The 26166-nt window shown below is 39.8% G+C and overlaps 1 protein-coding gene across 1 annotated transcript in view; it reads right to left on the reverse strand.

Annotated features, from left to right (window-relative positions):
* Positions 1 to 3291: 3291 nt before the first annotated feature.
* ZZEF1 (zinc finger ZZ-type and EF-hand domain containing 1) overlaps positions 3292 to 26166 on the reverse strand; it is a 55232-nt gene continuing 32357 nt past the window's right edge. The window contains exons 33-55 of the mRNA XM_005525866.3: positions 25969 to 26098; positions 25580 to 25718; positions 25214 to 25379; positions 24505 to 24767; positions 23356 to 23528; positions 22651 to 22798; positions 21949 to 22088; positions 21240 to 21517; positions 20028 to 20202; positions 19364 to 19496; positions 18160 to 18356; positions 17475 to 17594; positions 16401 to 16589; positions 15929 to 16029; positions 15291 to 15426; positions 13931 to 14290; positions 11949 to 12092; positions 10920 to 11088; positions 9043 to 9141; positions 8132 to 8297; positions 7319 to 7469; positions 6754 to 6825; positions 3292 to 6291 (exon numbers count right to left, since the gene is read on the reverse strand). Of these exons, the coding sequence (XP_005525923.2) occupies positions 6217 to 6291; positions 6754 to 6825; positions 7319 to 7469; positions 8132 to 8297; positions 9043 to 9141; positions 10920 to 11088; positions 11949 to 12092; positions 13931 to 14290; positions 15291 to 15426; positions 15929 to 16029; positions 16401 to 16589; positions 17475 to 17594; positions 18160 to 18356; positions 19364 to 19496; positions 20028 to 20202; positions 21240 to 21517; positions 21949 to 22088; positions 22651 to 22798; positions 23356 to 23528; positions 24505 to 24767; positions 25214 to 25379; positions 25580 to 25718; positions 25969 to 26098 (3724 nt within the window). The 3' untranslated portion in view covers positions 3292 to 6216. The remainder of the gene's footprint in view (positions 6292 to 6753; positions 6826 to 7318; positions 7470 to 8131; positions 8298 to 9042; positions 9142 to 10919; positions 11089 to 11948; positions 12093 to 13930; positions 14291 to 15290; positions 15427 to 15928; positions 16030 to 16400; positions 16590 to 17474; positions 17595 to 18159; positions 18357 to 19363; positions 19497 to 20027; positions 20203 to 21239; positions 21518 to 21948; positions 22089 to 22650; positions 22799 to 23355; positions 23529 to 24504; positions 24768 to 25213; positions 25380 to 25579; positions 25719 to 25968; positions 26099 to 26166) is intronic.

Consider the following 26166-nt stretch of genomic DNA (forward strand, 5'->3'; position numbering starts at 1 on the left):
AAAATAAGGTGGCAAAAGATCAAACACATCACGGTGGATTTTGAAACTGGTAACTGAGTGGGGGGAAAAATGATGTCATTAAAAATCCAGTAGTGTAACCAATACTGACCCCACAGAGGATGAAATGTTCTTTTTAAATATTAACAGTCGCAGCAGGAAGGAACGAAACCAAAAACCAAAACAAGCAAACAAACAACCCCCGCTTCATTCCCCCTCCAAGAAAAAAACATTGGTGGGGAGAAAAGAGCCCAAATTGCTGCTCAGAGGAATAAAAACCCCAAAGTGTGAGTGGGGAGGTTTTTGGGAAACCATTGACATTTTTAATGAATGAGCTTTCTGTGGGTGGTTGATGTAAAGGAGAAGAGTAAGAAACGCAGACATGATTTATTCTCAGGCAAAATGATGAGACTAAAGGTCTCCTGACTCAACACTTCTCCTGACTCAAGAATTCATCTTTTTGTTTTCTGCCTTTGCAGATTCTGCTGGATGCAAGGGAAAGCCACTCGATTTGCGCACTTCCCATCAACAGCACGGTCTGTTTAGGCTCCAAGGCAACAAACCCAATTTAAAGTCTACCTTTAAAAGCTGAGCTAGATGTGCTTAAGATTACACCTTAATTCCATATTTAACTTGATCCAAGATAAGCACAGTGATGAACTGAAGCCCCAGTAAATGTCTACCTACATACGCACATCGAAGTCTTATCACAGATGATTTATTGGAGAGGGAAATCTGCACAGGATGCTTTTGCTGATTAGAAAGTATAAAATCCTAAGGGGAAGCATTTCCTGTGATTCCTCAGGTGCTTTGTTGGTTCTTAGAAACGTTATGTGCTTGAGGAAGTTAAAACCTTTGTGTGTCTGAAAGGCAGCGAGGTGAGAGCGGAGGCCCAGCCCACAACACGAAGGTGTGTGAAAATCAGAAAATCATGGAAATAGAATTGGAAAGGACCTTAAAGCCCATCCCATTCCACCCCTGCCATGGCAGGGACACCTTCCACTACCCCAGGTTGCTCCAAGCCCTGCCCAGCCTGGCCCTGGGCACTTCCAGGGATCCAGGGGCAGCCACAGCTGTGCCAGCCTAAGGGGAATGAATCATTATAGAGAGCTAAAAAGAATTTAGTGTGGCCTTACCAACACCTACTGGATGTGATGATCCAGCTGTGAGGAGATGCCAACAAAGTGTTTTGGAAAAAAGCCTCTAAGAGAAGCTATCACTGACAAACATTTGCAGGCACTTCACATTTCCTCAGGTTTCATAAAACTGACTTTTTCCATGCAATGCAAGTTTAAATATTTGTTATTTGCACTGCAAATATTAAGGAAAAAACTCCAAAATGCAGTAAGATTATGGAAAATCAGACAGTAAAGTGGGGAATGGAAAGAAGAAACCAGCAGAAGAAAAATTCATTGCCATTGTCAACAAAGGATTAGTAGGAAAAGCTCCCCAGCCAACTGCTCAGCACTTGTGAGGAAAGACCCCATCCTTGACACAGACCAGTTATCGCTTCTCCCCCTCTTCCCATGCTCCCTAAATCCAAACATTGATTCTTTCTTTATTCAAGGAATGGGAATTTCTAAATCCTAAGTAGCACTACAAAACTGCTCAAGGTTTCCATCTATCTATCAGGAATGCTTGTGGGTGTTTCCAGTTGGAGGAAAAAAGAGTTTGGGGTTGTTTTTTTTCCCAAGTGTTTATTCCTGCATACCCACATACGAGGCTCACTGCAGTCTGGGCTGGAGCTGGGTACCAGCTTTTTATTATTTGTTCTTTCTTAGGTAAAAATCAAGAAAGATTTTACTGCAGAATAGACCTGATTACATTAGACCTGACCGTCATGGAAAGAATGAGCTTTAATCTCACTTCCTTCACCTCTTACTTATTCACAGTGCATTTCTCTTTATTCACTGGAATCAGGGTTGACTACTTTGCTTTAAATGCAGAGGTGAAGTGGGCCAGACTTCAGTTTCCCCTACAAAACCCAGTACAGTTCCTGTTTTTCCAGGCCATGTTACCAATAGACATTCTTTGTTCCAGTTATTATCCAGCCTGACCTCCTGGTCCAGTGCTGAAAACCAACCTTTTTACATATACTAATGTATTTTCCAACATTCTAGAGCTTTCCCTAAAGGCCAGCTCATGCTTTTCAAGGCTCCCACAGTTGTGGTTTTGTCCCCTGGAAAAAGGAACCACGCCTCCCCAGCAGACCCAACACAATTCAGTTCAGGGGGATTCACCACTGAAAAGGGGAAGGACTAAATCAGATTATTGGGCCTTTTTCTGCCCCAGGGTGCTCAGATTTTATAGCAGGGTATTCCAGGGAGCTGCAGAGAGTCATTATAGATTTAAAATAGTATAAACATGCAGGTGTTGCCCTCATGTTTGTGAAGGTACAAAACCCACTGGACACAGACCTGAGCTGGGCTGTGAAAACACAGGGATTGGGCCATTTCTGTTTCAAACACAGCTCAGCTTTCTCCTAAAAGCAGATTTTTTAAAGGTCACCCACCTCTAAGCTAACTTGCAGTCTACTTTTGATCTCTTGGAATAAAAACAGTCTTAATGAACTTGACCTGAAAAAGCAGATCCACAGTACTGTGGCTGTGCCCTCTGTTACATTCCAAAGCCTGGCACCATGCTACATTTCACAACAATTACACTGAATTTTTTCAGGTTTATCAGCTGAAACCTCAAACCTCAGGGAACAGTCCTCGCTCTCCCACACCCTCACAATCCTATTGTTTATTTGTGTTTAATAAAATTACCTAATTAGACCATTCTCCAAGGAAACAACTGGCAGCTTTAGGCAAATACAGGAAGATGTTGACTTCGACACAGCCCAAGGCAAACAACCTTTAGAGTTAAACCCACTGGACCAGGTAGGTACAAGCACCTCTGCTGATAAACATCACTAATTAGAATTAACACCCACTAATAAAAATCCCAGCTTCACAGGAGACATCTGGGGCCTCCAGGTGTGTGTTTCAGGTCTCAAAGTAAATATACACATGCACTAAAAACAGTGAATATCCACGGGAAAACTGAATTTTTAGGGTAAGGCCACTGGAATGTGAAGAGCAGGGCTGGAATTTAAGAGATGACTCCAGAAGTCTGGAGTTCCTGCATAGCTCGATGTAATATCAGATATTTACCAACCACATGAGGACAAGCAGGTTTACTTACAGGCATGGAAAATGAGGATTCCAAGAAAAGCCCTGGATCTCACTGCAAACTCCAGCATTAACATTCAGTGAGGAGAGGAGAAAAACAAACAAAAAACCAGACACCGTGTTGTACTTTTTCTGATTTTATAGAATTTTTACAATATATTTCTCTTCATTTGCATATTTTACCCACATCTGTAGCTTTCTTTTTACATGTTGAACTGAACTGGAATAAATCTAAAGGTCTGATATATCTTAAACAACTGATAAAAATTGCAAAGTAGTAAACCCGTAAGAAAAGAAATTATAAAACTCTCGTTTTTAAGTGTTTAATGAAAGCAAGTTAAATGTATCATTAGGAACAATATGGTTTGTTTTAAACACATCATAGGTGATTCATTTTTTAGTTCTTCTTATATTAGGCACATTTTTTTTTTCAGCATACCTGTTTTCCAGACAGTTTTATACAATTCAATAGCATCATTCACATCCACTTGGAACTTCTGCATAATTTTCAAAATGTGATTGATCATGAATATTCATTATTGGTATTCTATTCCTCTTTCTTTAGAGCTACCAGAAGAAAAAAAAATAATCAGTGTTTTTTGTCTGTTAAAAAATCCATAATTAATGATTTGAGTTATAAGGCAGCAACAGATTCAGTGTCAACTCAGGTCACAGTCCTTCAGTTCCATCTAGTGGGTAGAAATTATATTTAGTGGACACTGTTCCTAGACAGTTCCTTCAGGGCAAGAGGACTGACTCACGAGGCCAGTCACTGCTGGTAGAGTAAGTTGAGTGGTAATGCCTAGCAAGGAATTCTGGCCACTCCTGTGTCATCCTTGCAGCCTCATGTCTTCATCCAGAAAGCAAAAGGACAGTCCAACAGAAAAAAAAAAAAGTGGCTATGACAGAGCTGTGGCAGCTTCTATGAATGGTTTATTTACAGTCTTCATCCCTGATGTGAAAAAAGAAAAAGCCTTCTTTGACTGAACAGGCAGAGCCACAGCTCAGCACAGCAGCCATTGCATATCCATGATTCCTCAGCTGTGGATGCCCAGTGAATAGAAGTCCTACTGCTCCAGAGAAGCAATTTCCAAGTGCTCACCTGCCCCATCCACAAAACTCCCTAACATCAGCTTAGGAACATCTCCTTTTGGTGGAGCAACTCCCCGTGCCCAGAATCTGTGCAGACAATTCCAAGGTGGGAAGCAGTTGGTTCCCCAGGGATCTCTGACACCCCAGCAGGGAGGCTGCAAACTCAAACACCGTGGGAACAGAATGATCTGTGCATTAAAGGTACACCACAATCTTGGTAATTCCCTTCCCATATTGAGCTCTTTAAGGAAATCAACTCAAGGTGCTCAAGGAGGGCTTTCAGAGCAGCATCTCTCTGCTCCCTTTCAGTCTTTCACAAACACTACACTCTTCCTGAATCCTGGCATTCTCATTTGCTAAGAGAGCCACTCCATTCCTGAAGGCAATGGCTTCAGCATGGTGCTTCTTGGTCTTCAGTTTTAATTATTTCAGGCAGAATAATCACATTCAGCAATCACTGTGCACTCACTTGGCTGAACAGAAGTCAAAACAAAACTCTACAGCACTAGATTAAAACAAGAAAAATCCAAAGGATGCATTCCTGCACGTTTCCCTCTCAGAGGGAGATTGGGCCACCCTTAAACTCCAGTCCCAGCTGATAAGACCATCAGTTCAGAGGACACTCCCCAAAGCAAGGCTCCTGTGCTCTGGTATTTGGGCACCATTCAAATTTTGGACAAGCAGGGTCAATAAATACATTTCCTTCTGACAGAGCCACTGCTTTACACACCTTGCATTCAGTTACTACTAGAGCTTTTGGCTGCGTTTTTTTTCCATACTCCAGTGTTGGGGTGAAGAAGAAAATAATTAGTATTAAAAGTAATCTCAATTTATATTTGACAATGCCAGCTCTACAAACTGTGCAGTGATACACAAAATACACCCAAATCTTTCTGTGTTCTTTTTAACTCTTTGGAAAGGGAATAACCAATGTTGCTGTGCAGGAAGAAAGACGATTTATTTCAGCATAGAAGGTCTGCAATTCATTCCATGTTCACTAAGAGAAATGTGGTTATTGCTCTGTAAGATAAGAGTGGATTGATCATTAACCCCACCCTGAGTGCTGGGAGTCCGTGTTCCCAACATTGCCAAGGACCTCCACTAATATCAAAATAACTGAAGGAAAAAAAGCCTCGTAATTTCTTGTAAAGATGTGATTTTTGAGAAACATCTAAGTTCTTCAGGTCTTCATATCACCACTGCCTTGTGACTGAAGGCCAGCCTTTGCTCTCTGCACTACAGTAATGGGCTACTTGGAATAGTACATTGGAGATAAAGCAAGGTAAGAACAGGTGATCCAAATGAATGAATCAAAGAACAGGAGAAACATAAAGCTCTTGCACAAGGATGCTGTGAAACTGGAATCCTTCAACTGCTTTGCAAATCACCCACAATTTCTTTTACAACCTGTAGTTTGGGAAGAATTGAAATCCTTTTCCTTGGGAAGTAGCCTCCAAAGCAAAAATGACAGGATTCAAGCGTGGACCATTGGTGCAGCAGCCAGCAGATTCTGGTTTGCCTGTACAACAGATGCTGCTGATGGCATCACCCCGAGTTCAGCAGCATTTTCTGAAGCTGACACCTTTCATGGATCAAGTTTCCTCAGGAGCAGATGATACAAACGTGGGGGCATTCCATTCTCATACTTCAGCTACCTTCTTTCCTTTACTTCCTCTGAATAAAAAACAATATTGTTCTGTTTACTCTAACATGCTACAATATGTGCATACATAACTGTAGGCGACGCATGAGTTACTTCAAGATGTGCTTTTTCATTGAAGTGCGCTGTTACTTTTACAAATTCTACATCAAGGTGGAAGGAAGGAAGGAAGGAAGGCTGCAGAGTGCTCATACACTGAAGCTGAAGGAACTTCTCCTGAACGGAGTTAAGATGTTTGTTCCAATGTCCTATGGACAAACTACTCTATCCCATGCACTCAGGCCTGAGCCAGTATTAAACATTCCAGAAACTTGTTGATTTGTTTGGATAGTTAATGGCAAGGCTGATAGCAGCAATGTTTTTCAGGGCCTAGAAGAGAAAAGAAAAAGTGAAGTCACACCAAAAATTCTCCTCAAGCCCAAAGTGTAAAGAAATCGTATGAAACTAAAGAGAAGTAGAAACCTGGAATTGTGGAATGGTTTGGGTTGAGAGGGAACTCAAAGATCATTTCATTCCACTCCCTGTCATGGACAGGGACACCTTCCACCAAAGCACATTGCTCCAAGCCCCATCCAACCTGGCCTTGGACACTTCCAGGGACAGGGCAGCCAGTGCCAGGGCCTCCCCACCCTCATGGGAAGAATTTCTTCCCAATATCCTAGAAAATAATTTGTGCATAGTTCACTCACAACTTTCAGAGGCCTGTCAAGGTACTGTAATGACCAAGCACATTAATCTCTCTTTTATAAACTCCACTGGGCAACGAGAAATCATTCAGTGTCTGCCACAAAGATCCCAGAGCCCCCCAGCCCTGGGGCTGTGCGATCCTACCTGTGCTGTGCAGCGATGAAGATGATCTTCAGTATTTAAGGCAAGCAAATACTCCTGTAGAGATCCAAGCTCCTGCAGCCAGAAAACATGCAATGAACACCAATGTTTCTACCAAAGGTGGTATTTTACTAATTCACTTTAAAATGCTGATCATTAGAGCAGTTCCCAAGAACCAAAGGTATGAGAAGTGCACACCAGACTCTCCCAGACTGAAACACAGTTTGTGATCACAGAAATGAGCTCATGACACTGCTCATATTTAAAGTTCAAAACCAACTCAGTGAAAACCACATGCAAATACCTTTAAATTAATTATTAAACCAGAATTCTTCTCAGAATAAACAGTGGCTTTAAGGCCTCAATATTCAGGACTATTACTTAAAGTCCAGTAATGGATAAGGTAACAGAATTCCCCTCTTATTAGAATTTGCTGCCACACTCCGTAAGTGAAAGTTGCTAATATTTCTGTAGCTCTGAAGGATAAAGGAAAACTGCATTTAGTGTAACACTGAATTCTCTGTCATTCCCAGAGAAAAGGAGGGATAGAAACACAGGAAGTGCTTACAGTAACTCTGTTTTCTGTCACAAAAAAGAGCTCTGCCAGTGCACGATGAAGAGGAAGGAGAATACCAGGCTTGGCTGTGTCGTGACATGAATTGTTTTCCATGTGGGTGAAAAGCTGCCAAAGTGGCTTCAATAAGGTGAGGTCACAGTCCCTGAAAAAAAAGTAATTTATATGAAATCATGATGGAATAGTGAGTAACCACCATACCCATTTCTGGGAATGGGGAGGTAGGGGGGAAACCAAAACCAAATCAAATATAAGAGAACAAAACCATACATTTGTGACAGTTAAAAATAAAAAATAATCACTGTGCTAAATGCTCTTGCATCTAGAAATACTCATGCCATACGTACATAAGCTTAAGGACACATATCCCTTTTAAAACTCAATTACAGGCTTAGTGGTACAACTAAAAATACTAATTTAAAAGCTATTTATTTCACAGAGAATCAGATCATCACTTCACCAGGTTATTACTTCATCCTTACCTTAATTCTGCAGTATAACTAATACAATGAGAATAAATTTCTAGAAAATTAATTGAAATCTACCTTTGTCCTGTTTTGTGATGATTTTTTTTTCCTTTACAATGACATTTGAATTAATTAGACTTCTTTAAAGGCCAGGAAAGAAAAGAGAGTAAAACATTCCTGCTATCAAAGCACTGTAAATTACATCTGACAGGCAAATTAAGAATAGCTGCTTCAAATCACAAGGGGTTTTGGGGTTTTTTTTTGGTTCAAAATAATATCATTTTAATGCCTTTTTGTTCCCTTGGCCTTTGCCATTGGTGCAGGATGTGGAGCCACTCACCCCTGGCTGCTGCACTGCACAATTTTCAGGAGCAGGTGGATGGCCTTCAGCCTCTGGTGACCCGTCTGGCGACATGCCACCCCCACCTGCCACTCCCAGATTTTGGCCAGTGGAAGGTGAGGAATTACTCTTTCCTCAGACAGCATCTGCTTTAGAATTTCAAACCCTGGGAAAAAAAAAAAAAAAAGAAAATTCAAATAGTTGTTCAGTTTTGTAGGGACACACTCTGTTAATATAGTCAGTTTGCTCCATGCACCAAGTATTGAATTAAAATAGTAAACAAAAATCTGAGATAACTCTAGATTACATCCTGATATGGCAAATCTTTCCTGGGGCAAAACTTACATAAAAATTGGAAAGAATCACATCCAAAATTAAATTTTCGCCCAAATAAGGCAAAAAAACCACAGGCCCTTCCTATTATATGACATGCAGTAGAGTTCTGCTGATAGCAAATTATCCACCAGCCTCAATTTCATTGAAAATATTTAAACTCTAAAATAAGCTAACAAAACCTCTTATGCTAAAAAATAGACCCAGAACCATCTTATTTTAATGGATAACCACTTTTGAAAAATGCAATTACCATTATTTCTGTTTCAAATTACGGTATCCTGGAGTGTTTACTAAATACTCTGTGTAATTACTATGATATAATGAGATTTTGGATGCAAATTACATTACTATAATTGTTATCTCCAAGTCTCTGTGAAGATGTTTGTGTTTCTACCCCAAAGTCACAGGAAGTAAGAGACATCAGTTGAGTTTCAACTTGAACAAAACTGACCATGTTATTTCTAAGACACGGAATGCAAATTCTAAGTCAATGAGAAGGGATAACCACAAGTCTCTCAAAGCTCAGCAAAATCACTAGAAAAGGCCCTTTTCAATACATTCTGAACATCTCTTACCTGTCTGAAACCTTCCCAGATGACCTGCTGTCACTGTAAACTTATAACCCCACTCAGTGTTGCTCATGTCAGAAGTAAATCGGTAGTAGAGCGTGTCTCCTACATGCAGGGAAGGAATAAAGCCCACATTACTATCCTCTGAGTTAGTTTTGCCATCTCAAATGCAATTTAAATGAAAACTCTGAAATTACTTAATTCTAGATGTCCTCATTCAAGAAAGGTGGTCTTTTATTTTTTGGTAACCATGAAATGCAAAGAACAGGTGACAAAGAGGAGGCTGAAGCAAAACCCACAAAGATCCTCTGTGTAAAGATACTGGATAGGAGGGATAATGTCTTTTACATTTTTGACAACTAAACAGAGGAAATTAAAGAAACTCCATATTCTGCACATGTAATTTCACTTTTCCAATGGTGTTACTGGATCAGTTATGATTTATTAAACAAGAATCCCTACAAAGGCAGCCAAGTTCTTTACAACGACACGTGAATTCATTGCACAAAAGGTTTAAAGTATTTGAAAGCAAAATTTTTACAGATCAGAAAATTAAATGGAAAAAACATTCAAAAGGTTTTTGCCATTGCAGCATCTTGAGACACATTCAGAGATAAATCCTGGTAGTTGGATGTAACACTACACAGAACATCTTCTTACCTGCTGTGCTCTATAACACTAGAGCTGTTAGAACTTTAAATATCTTTCCCATGAAAAAGCCTGTCACCCTGGGACAAGCAGGTTAGATTTCACTGGGAAGCAGAATTTTCAAAGTTTAATGAACAAGAAAAAATTTTGAATTATTTTTTAGGGTTTAAAAGGAAATATTTATAAAAGAATTTCCCTTTATAGCATGAAATGGAGACAGTGTTCTCTCCTACTCATAGGAGAAAGCCCTTCAATCAAATGAAAAGCCAAGAAGCCTTTAAATGTCTGGTTTCAGCTAAAACCTGTTTGAATCAAGAGCCTTAATCCAGACAGTCTTGGTTGGAAATAAACTTCTGCAAGGTGAAACTCGAGTTTCACAGCCAAGGCTGCTCTAAACAATGAGCTTCGAAGTTCAGCTCCTTGGCAAACCTCAGCAACTATTAGGGAGGACAAAGAAGGCAGATAGAAGTTCACAAAAATCTTGACTATTTCTACAGAACAGACATCTGCTTTTAAGTAGCACCTTGTAACCCAAAACCAGCATCTTGTAACCCAAACTGGTTCGCTAAGAAAGTTCCTAAATCTCTTTACAGGTGCTGACAGTCCTTGAAGTCAAGAGCTTCCTGCAGCACCCCACTGCTCAGTGGTTAAAACAGTTTAACATCTGAAGCAGGGGATCGTGCAGTCCTTGTGCTCCCTGGCATTTGCTCCTCACTGTGCTCTCACAAATGTGCTCACAGAATCCAGAGTGCAGCTGGCAGTCAAACCCTGGGTTTTTTCCAGCTGTGCTCTGTGGCACCAGCTGGAGCCAAGGTGCTGGCACTGGCTCTCTTTGCTCAGAGCAGCAGCAGAGCAGAGACAGAGATAAGCATATTTATTTTTTTTTCTTTAAATAAAAAAATGTGCTTCCTGTGGAAAGTAAGACAAGGCATAAACAATGTAAGTGAATATCGTGCAGAACAAGGACTGTGTTGGAACAGGATCAAGATCAAATTTGTTTCCAGTAGCTGAGTGCATGCTTTGACTGAGGGGTGGAAAGAAAAGGTCACAGCACAACAGATAAGCCACTTTTCAGAAACAAATGCAAGAGCAGCACGTCAGAGCAAACAGAGTGGAACAAGGAAAGGACTGGCTTTTTTTCTGCACATCTCAGGAACATCCACATTTAACTCATGAGGAGTTTCTCTCAGGAGTCCCAGCAATATCCTGTATAACCTGAATCATTGCTTATTCACCTGGAAGCTCAAAGTCAGTCCATTTCTGTGGAGAGCCACTGAAGCTGTGCCGGTCCTGCTGGAAATCGCTGCTGCTGGACATGAGCAGCTCATCACAGCCCTCCTCTGTGTTACACTGAGAGTCAAACTTGATGGAGAGGTAGATAGCACCAGGAATGTGAACTTTATCCTGAGAAATAAACACAGCAGCTTTGTGTCCTGTCACTTGTACTGCCCAGAACCCACTCCACTTTCACCATGCAAGCAAGGGAGATATAAAAAAATCTTACAGCATCTCTGTGAGTAAAAAACTCTTCGATATTTTCACCCAGAGCTAATTTAACAAATGTAAAGCATGGCCTATTGTTCACATTAGCTGTTAAGCATGTAAAATTAATTGCCAGCAATGCTTTCCTTTTTCAAAAGCAGTAATTGTTGCTGATATTGATCTCACTGCCAGAACCTAAGGGGTTATATGCATTTTGAAAATAAAAATCAGAAGAGTAAGAGCAGCAGGGAAATTAAAAATCCCAAGACTGCCCTGAGGCACTAATTACTTACCAAACTATATCAGAAAAATGCTTTCAAACAGTATCAAGAGAAGAAAATCAAACTGTTTGTGTCAGAGAAGGGGTATAAAATGAGAAATACAAGAAAAAAGACACCACTCCTACTTTCATCTAACAGCACAAGGGAGTAACAGGCCAACTGAAACAAATCTTTGGAAGGAAGGGTAGAAATATTTGATCATTAAGGCCTTGAAACCATTTAAAAATATGATCTGCTTCAAATACATGCACAGTAAAATCACATAAGTTATGCACTTTTCATATGACTGAATTAGAATTACATTAAAGTGCCTGATTGAACACATTTCTTTGCAGGGCAAGGCCTGAGCAATCTGACATCAGCCTTTTCCAAGCAAGCCTGAACAGACACAAGCACTTCAAGCACAGAAGTCCCAGAGACACCCACGTGGAACTTTGAGAGGCTTCTGCTCCAACCCCTGTGTGATTTCAAGTCATGCACTGGCATCCACGGCTGCCTTACCTCAAAGTTGGTGTTGTTGTTGTAAGGATGCTGAGATTCCCGCACCTGCACTGCCATCCCTGGCTCCTCCATGAACTGACAGGCTGTCAGGGCCATGGTCCCCAGCATGCTCTCCTTGCAGCCATGCAGCACTTTCTGGAGAATCTGGGGAAGAGAAATGTCATGTAAATACAATTTACTGTCAAAAGAACATTTACAGCTGTAGGTGCTGATGGCTGACACGAGTCATGTCCAGCCATGCAGTATTTTGGAGGAGGGAGTCAAGGTACCAGCAAGAAATAAGATAAATTCACAAATGATGCTTACAAGTGTCATCTCCATAAGCACAAGAGACTTATTCTGTCCTCTGTTATAGATCTTTCATTCTTTATTTGATAAAAGCGTGATATTGGCTATGTCTCTTCACACATCTGCTAGAATCAAGGCTAATCCGTAAAGTAATTAACAGGAAACTAAAGCTATATTCAAGTGAGATAAATAACTTTGTTAATATACTAAACAGGCACCCTTACCTTCTATACCTACAGGTTTTGATTTGAATAGGTCACATATTTCAGCTTTCAAAAAAAAAAAATGTACAACTCTGTGCATAAGAAGAAATTATAATGATGGCTGAAGTTTTGAAAGCAGCAGATGCTGTGTGTTTACAACTACCCAAAAATGTCCTTTAATCTGTCAGGACACACTAAATATAATTCAGAACCACCTGAGTCTCCCTTTTTATTATTTTTATAATATTGCATAAAAGCTCTGAATCAGGAATTTTGTTACTTGAGGACCTTTCAGGCCATCAGAGCAACTCATTGAATGTCTTCACCTGCCATCTCCTAACTCCTCCTAAGAAATGTCATACACCAGCCCAGGCCAGCAGGTTCATCTCCAAATCAGCCAAAAACTGACTTCTTGGGAAAAGGAGTTTAAAAAACAAAGGCAGCATGTAGCAGTTCCCTGAATGCACTCTTTGCCTTGCACTTGCATAACAGCCTAAGACAAAGGCTAGGCTTCTGAATTTAATGTGCCTTAATAGATTTTATTCGATCAGTTCATCCTGCCCTTTTCTGAACCCATAAAAACACCCTGGGGCAACAATTTCCATGACTTACTGTGCCAAGAACCTGTTCTTTTGGTTTGTTTTGGACCTGCCGCTTATTACCTTAATCTGACACTCCTTTGTTTTCTTACTGGGAGGGCCAGTGAATAATACTTGCTCTTAACTTTTGCATGCTATTTACTGCTTTAAATCTACAGAGAAAGAGGAACAGACTTTTCCATTACTCCTTCTCCCTCAATGCCCCACAGGAGAAAGATCCAGAATGAAGAAAAACAGTTGGTTCCTCATACTGAAGTTATTCCATGGCTATAATAATCCCTGCCATTCTTCTCTTCCACTTGTACTGCATCTTAACTTTTTACTGAGATGAGGGAGTCACTGCAGTCCAAAAGAGTGCATAGTATTGGTTCAGTGACATACCAATGTCTTCTGCTTTATTTTTCATTCCCTCTTTGAAGAGTCCCAGCACTTGATTTGCTTTGACTGCTGTGAAGCCTTGAGTTGATGCTTTCATTACAACATTCTACTGTAATTCCAAGATCACTTGCACCACCAGCTCATCAGTGGAGTAGCAGGTATTACAACATACACATTGAAATCTAAGAAAAAGCAGCTTTTAAAAGGCACTGCCTGGATAACCAATTTCTCTGGATTACCATCTAGACTGTCTATTTTCAAACCAGACTGCCTATTTCACCAATTTCTCTTTCATAACTGAAATAGTTCTCTCTACACAGCTAGTTTTTCCAGTTTCTGTTAACAAGATCAGCACATCAAGACATTGACAGGTTCCAACGGTTTTTTCAGAACTAATTTAAATTTTGGAGTTTCAATTTTGTTGAAAAAAGGAACTGCAAGTATTTTTGTCAGTCAGAGTCTCATGGCATGTAGGCACAGGTTCTGTTCACATGTCTGAGTGAAATCCACTTACTTTTTCCCATAACTGCTTCTCCTCTAGCTGCATCAGCATGTCCAGGATGTATGTCATATGGGCTGGCCCACTGAGATCTAGGATTTCCTCATTTATTGCCACATCATCAGGCCACTCAGCTAACAAGGAAGCCAGCACATGCCTGGCATACAGAACTGCAATTGCCTCATTCACACGATACAGGTAGTCCCTCACAGCCTTTTTACTCCTGGAGTCCAGCTCCTTGTGTAGGAGAATGGAACTCTTAGTGCGTCGCTGCTTGGCATAGCTGAGCTGCAGGTCACTCTCCGTGTTGGTGATGAGTTTCTGAGCAACAGGATTGGTTTCTTCTGTTGCTTTATCACAGAGCACAGGCTTTGACTGCAAGAAAAGAAATGCAAGTCTGAAAACATTTACTTGTTTGAAAACATTGCTTATGTGAAAAAATTTACTGCTTTATGTTTGGCTATCTGACCAGTCAACAAATGAATTTGCAAAAAACCCCACAAAAGTGGGGTCACTCACACAGCTACAGATTTCCTGAGAAACACTGTTTGTGTCTACACACCTCATTATACACTGATGCATTTGTGGAAACAGCAGTTAGCATTCTAGCCAGAAGTGTTAACTGAAGCTCACCTACACAGGTAAAGCTACCAAGTGCCCTGAAATGAAGCAAGTTGGGAGGGGCTTTTGGAGATCACTTGGTGCAAATTTGGTTAAGGTTGAGATAACTTCAAAATCAGAGCTTTGTCCAGTTCAGTTTAGACAATTTCCAGGCGTGGATATTCCACAGCCTCTGTATAAGCTGTTGAAAGGCCTATTTTTTTCTTATAATTATATGAAACTGCTTCAGGAAGCTCCTTTCCCTTTGCTATGCAACTGATAAACAGCTGTGCTGGTGACACCACAGGGGCAGGAGTGAGCCCTCAAAATAAAGCAGAGCTGTGGGCCCCTGCTATTGAATGCAAAACCTACAGCTTGTGAGTGTAGTGTCTACTTAACAAGATAAATTAATTGCTTCCTTGTTCTGCTGAATTCACTGTAAGATAACAATGATATGCTAAAACAGTAGCATGGCATAGGCTTACAGCAATGAGATACAATCTCTCTTGTGTAAGGGGAGGAAATTACAGCCTGCAATCACAATTTGTTCTCCTGACCTGGGAATCAAATTCTTTAATTTCCTTAAGGAAGGAATAACAAGGAAGGAATACTTGCTTCTTGTACCTGCTCATTTATTTTGTCATAAAACACTGATAACAGATTATTTCCAATGTATTTAAAAAAAAATTCTCAGGTTTGAAGTTACTAAACAGAAGCTACTGAATGCCAAAATTCCTTCTTTTCCAATTGCTCCTGTTTGTAGAGGTGTCCATACCAAACAGGGTAAGATGATCATATCTGTATCCACTGCCTTGGAACTCTGCTCCTCCAGCCTCAAGCGTTTGCTGGGCTGCCACTTCTGAGCCAGCGTCCGGATCCTCTCATCCGTTGTGATTACATCCCCATCAAACCTTCACAGAGGCAAGAGAAAATCAAAAATACACAAATGTGTTTCCAAAGTAAGGCAAACTCAATTAGGGCAATTAAATGCAAATTAAATCTTCCCACCTTCTGTTTTGGAAAGATTAAGCTCTGCTTATTTTTATCATGTTAACTGTCCCCCTGTTCTAACAAGCCAAAGGATTTAAATGTTATAAAATCACTCATTTCTGTGAGAACATGGTGTGTTTGTGAGATGCTTTGAGTACCAGAAGCCACATGTGAGCTCTTGACTCTTCCTCAGTTCACAGAATTCAGAGCCATAGTGGATCTTCATAGAAAAGAGCATGTGATGTGTTTCAGACGATGGTGACTTGCTTCCATAAGTACAACTTAGCAGGAGTTTATTTCCTTACTTCTTCACACATGAAAACCAAATCTTATCATTGGAAGAATTTCTATTCAGCACTGAGAGGATTTTAGATTTTCACCCACCACTGTTTCTCTGCTGGACCCAGGCTTGCTTTCACCTACCTCTTTTGAACTTCCAGGAAAAAAGAATCCGTTCTTTTCATCTGCAGCTCGTACATGGCTCGAAGAATGTGGAGAGGTGCATTAAGAGCATCGTGTGTCATCTGAGCAAGGAGCAAAAAGAAATGAAAAATACCCCAAAAACACATTAGAGGGGGAAAAGAAAGATTAAGTTTCTTTAAGGATGACCTAGGCATTATTTTCCACTTTGTAGGTAGAGAATTAATGAACTTTATTATCTGAATTTAATAATCTGGATTAATAATAATGAGAAGCAATTTAGCAAAACACTGTATAATGATTTTGTAGCATTCATTACTGTAGTTCTATTTTATTTTCTTTGAAGAATGATGCATTGAAATCAAAGACCCATACTCTATAAATTTAGAGGAAAAACAACCACATGAATTACCAAATGTTTTATGCAACTAGCAAATGCACATTTACCCAAAAGGAAGTAAACTAATTTAAATACCAAGAAACATATTTTGGTGGCTTCATCCAGGCCCTCCAGAGGATCAAGTTTGTTCTGCTCTAAGTCAACAGGACCAACAACAGGCTGCTCCACATCTTGATCTTGTTCTCTGTCTTCCAGTTCAGTATCCTCCTGTTCAGCCAGGGAACTGATATCTTGCTTTGAGGAATACAGCATTATTGACAAAATCTGCACAGAGAAAAAGTAGCATATGGTGTGACAGCTGCAGGTATTATTAGTTTGGTTGCAATCAGCATCTTAGAGGAGCATTATCAGACCTGGACACGCTATTTTACAAAGAAGCACACCTAAAAAATAAAAAAACCAACCCCAAAACACAAAACAAAACCATTTCCCACTTCACTAATGAGCTACACCTTCCATGCTGCTGCAAAGACAACTTGAGTTCTTAGCTGAAAGTGCAAAGAAAGTTGAGAAAGTAATTATTTAACCATTTCAGTACATCAAAGATTTGAAGATTTCTAGACAAAACCAGAGCAAAGGTGTCTGTCACCAAAATGCCAGTGATGCCCCTACACATCCTTCTCCTTTGAAAACACCTTTGGCTTCATCATAGTCCTAAAAATGAATTAACACAACTCCTGCCTAAGATAAAACATAACTAACAGTAGAACCACACTCATCTTTCAGCAATTAACAACCACTGTGAAAGACTATGCCCACATGTGCATTGATCTCCCCACCTGCACTGCACCAAAACCTTGTGCAAGTCATGCTTTTCTTAGAGATTTTCTAAACTGAAGAATTGAATTTTCAAGAACAGTCTAAATAAAATCCATAAAACAATCTGAGTGGGTGAGAAATGTCTCATCCTGCAAATTTTTTTCCAAATAAAATCAGATTAGTGAAAATCAGCTCCTGTTTTAAAGAATTTAGTCTATTATCCACACGATTATGATGGGCAGAAGGAGCGAGATTTAGGGATACAGTTAAGTGAACAGTTTTTTAGAGACTAATTAGAGATAATCCTGAGTCCCCAGGAGGGCAGTGTACTGCCATAACCTTTCATGCCACTGTGTGAAGCCTGACTTTACAAAATGTCACTTTTCTTACCTCCAAGTCTCGGAGAAGCCAAGTCTTACTGAAGCCTGTTCCTTTGCTACACTTCTTCACTAGAAGTTTGAGTAAACCAGACTGAAGAAAGGCAGACTGGATCTCCTTAAAGCCATGAATCTGCACACATAGACACACACAAATAAATAACTAAAAAAGGAAGAATGCATCACAATGCTTGTGAGGCCTTGTCACAAAGCCTCGGGTGAATTTCCTGCCCAGATGAACAACACTGGGAATCTTTTCCTTTCATTTCCCTAAAATAAAAACCCCCACTTCAAATCCCTTAAGGTATCATCTATGATGTGCACAGAGCACAGAGTAGTAACTGAGTATGTTTTGATCTGACAGTCAAAAAAAGAAAATAACATTTCCTCTTTAAATACTTCAGGACTGAGAAAAGTCCATAAAACCCATAAAAATATCCATAAAATGTTATCTCTGGGAATTTCTTCCTTAGCTCTTCTGAATGGCTGGCCCCCACAGAGGAGAAGAAAAGCAACTTCCAGCTCAGACTCAGAAAAGCTATTTAAAGCCCAGCAGCATTTTCCAGGCATAAAGGGATCCAGCTGTGACAGAAATGTCCTTGTGGTAATTCCCCAGTGTGCTCAGTCAATGCCCAGGTTCCTGTAGCACAGGGTAGAAGATGAATTTTTATTTGTCTATCATATTCTGTGTCAGGTACCTTCAGAGTTCTGTAAAGCCCCTTTAGAGCAAGTGACAAGACCCAAGTTGTTTCCACTGCCTCAGCATAGGTGCTGTCCATGCTGGTCTGCAGGAGGTGGGTGGAGATGAGGACAAAGTGCTGCAGGTACTGCCTCAGCTGGGCCTGGGAATCACTGCCTTCTTGCTCACATTTCTGAATCAACTGATAGTCTTTCACTACAAGAGAGAAAAAACACAACTCACTTCAGGTTAAAAATTCACTAAATTTAGTTAAAATTCCTTCATATTAAATGACATTGTAGTCATCTCTTAGTAGATGTGAGTAGGCTGAGACATGAGACATCCTTATATCAATTATGTTCTAATAAAGATCTTATACAAAAATTATCACAGATTCCTTGAACAGTCAAGAAAGTATTTAATTTTTCAGTGCAAGTTAAAAATCCCCAGGTCACTTCTGGTAACAGCACATATTTGCACATTAAAGGTACAGCACACAAAGTGGCACATGTTGTATTGTACAATTAAAATGGGGAAAATTCTGACCTGCAATTGATATGATGAAATAAATATTGCTGATCTTACTGTTAAAAATGTCAACAGTTAAACAAAAAGAAAAGCTTTTATATTCAAATCTTCCTTCAATATCAAAAAGTGGTTTAGTTTGTTGATTTTTCCAAATGTCTTTTATACAACTTCAGTAGTCAAATCTTAGGACAACCTTTGCTTTATTAAGTTCACAATATTAGGTCATACAAAGAGAAAAGTCCTTGCTCCTAAAAACCCAGCTGATTTGTTATATATTAAATGTTTCACTTGGCCTCAAATTTTAGGGATATCCAAACTGTTTTTAAGTTAGCATTAAGCACAGGTTTGTAAAGGATAAGACACAAGCACTACACAAATCTTGAAACAGAAACAACTGCTTCATCAAAAGCCTATTTCTGAGACTTCTCAATTACCAGAATGGTCTCAAAAGTTTTCTAAATCCTTTTCTGAATAAAGAGAATTGAAATAATTGCTGCAGAAGCTTCACAATTTGGCAGTGACCTGCAAGCAGAATTTGGTAACCTATGAACAGAAAGTCAGGCAACCAACTAATAATGGAATTCAATCTCTGCAGACCTGCACAGTGGTCTAGGCAACATTTGCTTTTGGGTATCTGTAACCAACTGTAAGGAGATACTCTGTGATTCTCTGATAAAACAAAAATGTCACAGAACCTGTTTTTCTCTTTCTGGTTTTGATGTCTACAACCACTGCCCTGTTTTTCTCAGTGAAGTGCTTCAGGATGATCACGTTATGAGGCTCGTTAGCATTGTCCATGTACACAGAACGAGTGCCCATGCACAGCACCTGAAACAGCAGCAGAACTTCAGTTAGCATCTGGAATACTTATTCACAAATACACAGCCATGTCTTATATTGGTTACGTTTGCTTTTTCTTGCTGTTGTATTTTTTAGGTGAACCACTCCTTGATGCCTGGTATTTGCTGATCTCTAGAAAATGGAAGCTTGAGTCTGTAAAGGAAATGTCTGTACCAACCAACTTAATGTTACATAGGCAATGTATCAATTATGAACATCAAGATGGAGAATGGATTGGTTTGCTTGTACAAAAATCCTTTTAGATACTGAAACAAATGAAGCTGGTTTGCTTGTAGCAGTTACAAGTAATATCCAAAGAAATGCCAGGCAAAACCAGCCCATTATTCTTCATTAGATCAGTGTTAATTGTGCACAAGTGGAAAGATGTGAACTCTGACACACAGAGGTTTTGAGAGTTTATAAAGGTTGCTTCCAATTGATGTAATCTGTAGTATTTAGAAAGAGATACCTAAAAGCTCTAACCAATCTTGTTTCCTTTAGGACCAACAGGCCACTTACCTCAGGAAAGCCAACCAGCACCAACAAAGTGAAGATGTTGGTGTGCTTTAGCTGGAAGGGCAGCTGCTTGATGCAGTGGTCAGTGAAAGCTGCAATCACATGGTGCCACTGTGCAGAGGAGTTCAGGGACCGCAGGATGTCTGCCATGGAGCTCGCCCAGTCCAGACCTACACGACTGCAAAGCAAGAGCAGGCTGCATTAGGAAGGCTGGTTGCTGACTGATCTGAAGCTATTCTTCCCCAAAACAGCTTATCACTGGTAATCTGTCACAGCTGCAGCTTTCCAATTATTACAGAACTGTTTTTCCAAATACTTGAAGCTTTCGTGCCAGCTGACACATGAATTCTGCTTTGCTTTCCATAGAGCATAAATACTGTTCTGTTTTCTGAGAGGGTCTACAGTCTCAAATCAAAGTGTGTCTGAATATTGCCACTGTTAACTCTGAATTTTAATTGAGAACTCAGAAGTTTCTGTTTGCATGGCAGCAAGAGGTTTATTTCCCATGTACGTGACCACCTGCTCACTCTGTGGATCACACAAATAACCTGCAGGGACTCTTACGCTAAAGTTCGTTTTTGAGAAAATCCTTTCCCTCAGCTTATGCTCTGGATATTCTGCCTTGAAATTTCATAATCTTTTCTATTTGTTTATGAACCCTCTCTGTAAAACACAGCTACAATAAAAAATAAGTCACATTTAACAGGCATGACATTAATCTCAGAATGCTTGAGAGCTTTCTCAGGATCTTCAATATCTGTCTCTCCATGCTCCTTCTAGTACAATTTTACTATAAAAAACTTCTCTACCAAATACTCTTACATAGAAGGGCCACATCCAGAACTCAGCACTGGTGATAGTTATGTGACACACCCTCCTCCTTCCCCAAGTTACACAAGAGATTTCTAACAATGTGAGAGAATTAATGTCAAACAAAAAATAAAGGACTGTATTTTTGGTTTCCAAACCTCACTTCGCCCCATGACATGCTGTGTAGGTAAGCACAGGAAATTAGGCCACTCTTAAGCAGCCAGCCTTCTTCTGGAAGGAAATTCAGATTCCTACTGCAACCAAGGCTGCAGATACTAAGCCCCTTCCATGACCAGGGTACAGGTTTAATAACCTTTCTATTAAAAAGCCTCTATGCACGAGACACACATGAAAGAAAATTAATGTTCAGCAGTGATTAACTAATTGGGTTAAGGTAAGAAGCACCTGTCTAAACACACAGCTCCCAGACTGAACAGAAGATGAGTTGTCTTCCAGCCTTCTGGCACTGTAGACCCATCTCCTGGTACAAACAAATTATGTTTGGCTGAAAGGATTTTAGTCACAGCAGCATCCACCTCTGCAGGCATAAGCCTGAGGATTAACTGGCCCAGAAGTCCCAAGGTTAAGTGATAAGTTTCGTTCAGGTGACCAGCATTAGAGATAACAACATGAAACATCAGTGGAAGTATTTGCTCCAGGTTGATCAGAGACATTGTGGAGCCCTGTGGAGAGAGGAAAATCTCAGTGAGGCAGGGAAAGAACACAAGATTTTTAGTCAAAGTCAGCACATGCAAAAGCTTCTGTTCTGTTCTAAAGGTCTTTCAAATGGGACAGAAGGAATGAGAAACTACATGCCTACTCTGGTTTTTGGCCTGTTAGTGTGACCTGCCATGGGAAGCTAAACTGAAGATTTAAACTCTGTTAAACAGTTAACACACTACTTCACAGATACATTAAAATTCCCTTCCTTCTCCCCCGATCCAGGAACAAACCTTACATTCCTCAGTGATGTCAGTGTCTGAAGACATTCTAATTCACATTTCATAACATGTAAGCAACATGGGCCCATATCTCATACTTAATTCCTATGAATTTTATATTCATGTTATTTGGGCACCTAGAAAACTACCCAGATGGAAGTAAAAGAACTAACTGATTTGAAAGGTGGTAACATAGCTGCCAGCAACCCCAAAATCCTCTTCTGAGAGCATTCAGCAAAAACTTGTTCCTGGCTAGGTATTAAAACCTTCTCTGTTGGTTTTTGGGTTGAATCTTCTGAGAGGGAGTCACCTGCTTTGTAAATAAAAACAAAATAAGAAAATCATCTAAGTGACATTAAAAATAAAAGAAATAAGTGATAGCTTAATTTTTATAATCCAAATTTGAAAATAAACAGAAATGATAAAAATAATTATTACAACTTGAAAATAAAATCTTTATAAAAGTGTATGGAAACAGAAGGTAAAGAAATTTATACTATCTAGTAAAATCATATAAAGGACAGTACTACAGACAGATCCATTTAACTATCACAATTCTTACAAACCCAGTCTGTAACAGGATAAGACACTTATTTTCTGGTTCCAAGTGCATCAGAACACACAAGTGTTGTGTTAGACCAACAGGGACTATAATCTCCATACATGGATAAATATTTCTGGAAATCTACTCTGATTTCCAGACTCTTTTAGACAGACTGCAAAGCATTTGTTCAAAGCAATGTCTGGCAGGTTTTCACAAAGCAGACATAGACATTTGAAAATATGCAAAATTGGATTAGGAATAAAAAGGACAGCTGTTTGTTTGCAGATGAGTGGATATTTCTGTGACAGAGAAATGAGAAATCATTTTTTACCTGCTGCAGGAACATTCCCATCCACAGACAAGTCCGACTCTTGTCTCACAACAGCTTTCTTTGCAGAGACGGCTTTGATTTCAATTTCTTGTTTTCCTACTTTATCTTCTGCAGGAGACTGGATTTCCTTGTGAGTATCTCCTTTCCCCTAAAAATAGAACAGAAGTGCTAAAAGATTAAAACAAAATGTAATACCTGCAGGAACAAGCATGGAAAGAATTCAGTCATCTGCACTTGACAAACATTTTTCATTGACTATCAAAACTTCCTACTGAAGAATTCTTGATGTATTCATGTCTTAAGCTTCCATACAATTAAATTATGTTCTTTTCTTTTGCTCATATCTCCCTGCATAAAATTATTACACAATAATTGTTTTAAACACTGTATAAAACTGTAGGAAACTCATACTCCTACTCAACAGTGCCAACAACCAGGGGAAATGACAGCCCTTTTACAAAGAACCAGACATGCCCCTCTCCTGATTCACTTTTGTGAATCAGTTCAGAACAAGAAGTTTTTCATCAGCTGGATCTAATGAAAAAAACAACTGTTCCCTTGCCCCCCAATTTTTCCCTACGAACGAAATCATTACTATCCCTTATTTCAGTCCCACATTCAGAATAGGCTGTTTAAACATCTGAAGATGTTTAATATCAGATCACATATCTGATGTCAGGGGATCTGGAAATAACAAGTACTTACACTACGATGCACCAAAGGGCGTGTGCTGCGCTTCTCATCTCTCCCCTTCCCTGCTCTGTCTCCAGCAGGACTTTTTGGAGCACTGTCTTTGGGAGGGCTGCCTGAAACAGTGTCATTCTCTGAGAAGGACTCATCTTCTGGTAACATGGAGAGAAGAGCTAAATTTTTCAGCCCTGGGAGCAGAAAAGTTATGAAAGTTATTTAGCTGTTGCATGGCAAGACAGACAAAAAGCAGAATTAAAACAGTTTAAAAGAGAACTGCAAACTTCTTACTTCTTTTGAACATTAACTCCATCAAAAGCATGTTTTCTATCAAGCTCATATAATTATGTAGCTCCATTAAATACTAGTGATGGACAGACGATGACATATTCCACCTCAAAGATGCTATTGGGGTAGAGGTCTTAATTTAAGAAAGCAGTAGAGTGTAAATTATTAATAGAAAATGACATTTGTCTTATTTTTCAATCTCCTGACCACTTGCACAATAGAACTGTATATTGCAAACAGATTAATTAATGAGTATGCGTAAGTATTTGGTGGTGGTGGTATTTCACTTGTATTAGAGCTGCTCACAAAAACTACCAGCAAACTTGGAATTTAGTCTAGTCTAGAATGTATCTTTTTTGATACATTCAAGATAGGTCCCTATTGTATAACTCTATTTTCTGTAGTAGGTCATTGTCCACAGAAACCCCCATTTCCAGGCTAGACAAATGGACACCACTGCCAGAAATTAATACCACAAACACAATTAAAAATCTCTTCCCAAGAGATGTAGAACAAAAAACTTTTTCCACCAAGTTATTTGCTGTCTTTCAGCTGTCAGTGATACATTACTAAAAGAACATGAAGCTGTATTGACTGATCCCTTTACAACAGCTAAGATGGAAAAAAAAACAACCAGAGTCTTGCCAAGTTGTCTCCAATGTTTATGTAAGCATAAAATTAGTTTTCTCAAGCACTCTATTTTCCATGTTCCAATGACCCTGAAAGACACTGGTTCTACATTTGCTTTCTACATAAACAGTTATTCTCAGTGAAGTACACAGTAGCTTCCCCTTTCCTTTGGAAACTTTAAAGTCAGTAACCACAGACATTTCTGACACTTGTAGAAAGCATTGTTCAGAGCAGGAGGAGCTGACTCACCTTTTCCATGCTGTGCTTTCATTAGGCAGTCCCCAATGAGCTGAATGCACTGATGCTGCAGAACTCTGGCATGACTGAGGACCTGGAGATCCAGTTTCTCTCCTTCTACTTCCTCCCCATTTGCCAGATCTGCACTGTAGAGAGTCAGGGCAGCAAAGAGCAGCCAGGAATAATTGTGGACATAGGGCTGGATGAGGCGCTGCCGGTCACTGATTCGGATGGTCACCATGGGATACACGGTGATGCTGTGGGTGGGCAAGTGGCTGGAAGGAGAAGGGACATCATTCAGGAATGCAGCTGGTTTTTTGCTAACCAACACAGTCAGTCAACACAAAACACCTTCACAGGAAGCCACTTAAAGCCCAACACATTCCAGAAAAAGTGTGGACCTGTTTTTTATGACCTCTGGAGCACTGAAAGCTGTTGCTTTCCACAGCAGTGATTGTCATACAAGACTGGTAACTCCTTCTGCAGCTTTCCTTGCCACATCCAGAAAATAATTTGCTACCAAGTGACATCAGAGGTTGAGGCAGATTTCCAGACATTTTTGCCAAACTGGTCCTACTTTTGTTTCACCAAAGGACACCAAGGAGATGTTCTGATGTCAGAAACAGCTTTACAGGAAGCACCATAAGAATGACTGATTGTATTTAGCTACTAAATATTGTCCTTCTGCCATGTAGGGGAAAGCAAACCACTTTTTTAATACCTGTCAGAGTATTTCTTTGCATGATAGCATCCATAGCAAAGGTCAAAGTCATCACAAACGTTGCAGTTCATTCTCCGACCTATGATAACTCCTTGGCAGTGATCACAGGCATATTCCATGTTCACCATTTCATGGTCATCCTCATGTCCTTCAGGTTTAACTCCACCTGTAAAGAAAGATTTCCCTGTAAATCTTTTTGAAAGAACCTTCCCTAATTTCAAGTTCACACTCCTACTCGGGAAAGAAGAGTTAAACATTTCCAAAGAACCCAGGAGAAAAGCGTTTGACTTTATTTTGTGTATAATTTACAAGATACTGTTTTGGCTTCAAATACAAGGTTTTGAGGGGTTATTTAATGGTTCTTACCAAGGAAACAAGTTTTACACAGATCCATGTCATTGCACTGCAGGCAGCGGTAGCGATGCCACGGCGCAATTTCATCACAGCCATCACAGGATATGTCCACGTTTAACAGGTCACAGTAACGAGCAACAAACATGTGCATCTACAGCAAGAAATCAACACAATTTACTTGAGAATTGTTTTCTGACTTTGAGAAAGCTTCAGAAACGAAGCAGAACATTTCCCCTGACAAAAATGAATTGGGATCTTTTAATCATTTTAGACTCCTGAAAGTCTATGGAGATCCAACTAATAAAAATTAATTATCAACCAGAATCCTTTCTCCCCTTTAGGCTTTTAAAGGTCTCTTATTTAACCCCTTCTGCAGATAAATATACAAAACATGAGGTCACCTTTCTCTGCTTCTCTGGGTCAGCTTGAGCTATCTTTTCATACCAGGTCTCAAACATTACATCCTGACATTCATCCATCCATTCACAGTTTTGCTTGTAGTCTGCAATTTCATCTTCTTCACTCCACTGACTACAAGAAAAGCAAGCTTACAATTAAGTTTGAATGTTATCAGGCTTCCCTTTAAATAAACCTTTACT

The sequence above is a fragment of the Pseudopodoces humilis genome, chromosome 23, assembly GCF_049639895.1.
Source record: "Pseudopodoces humilis isolate 2021_Gansu_Grassland_sample_001 chromosome 23, ASM4963989v1, whole genome shotgun sequence".
Lineage (NCBI taxonomy): Eukaryota > Metazoa > Chordata > Aves > Passeriformes > Paridae > Pseudopodoces > Pseudopodoces humilis.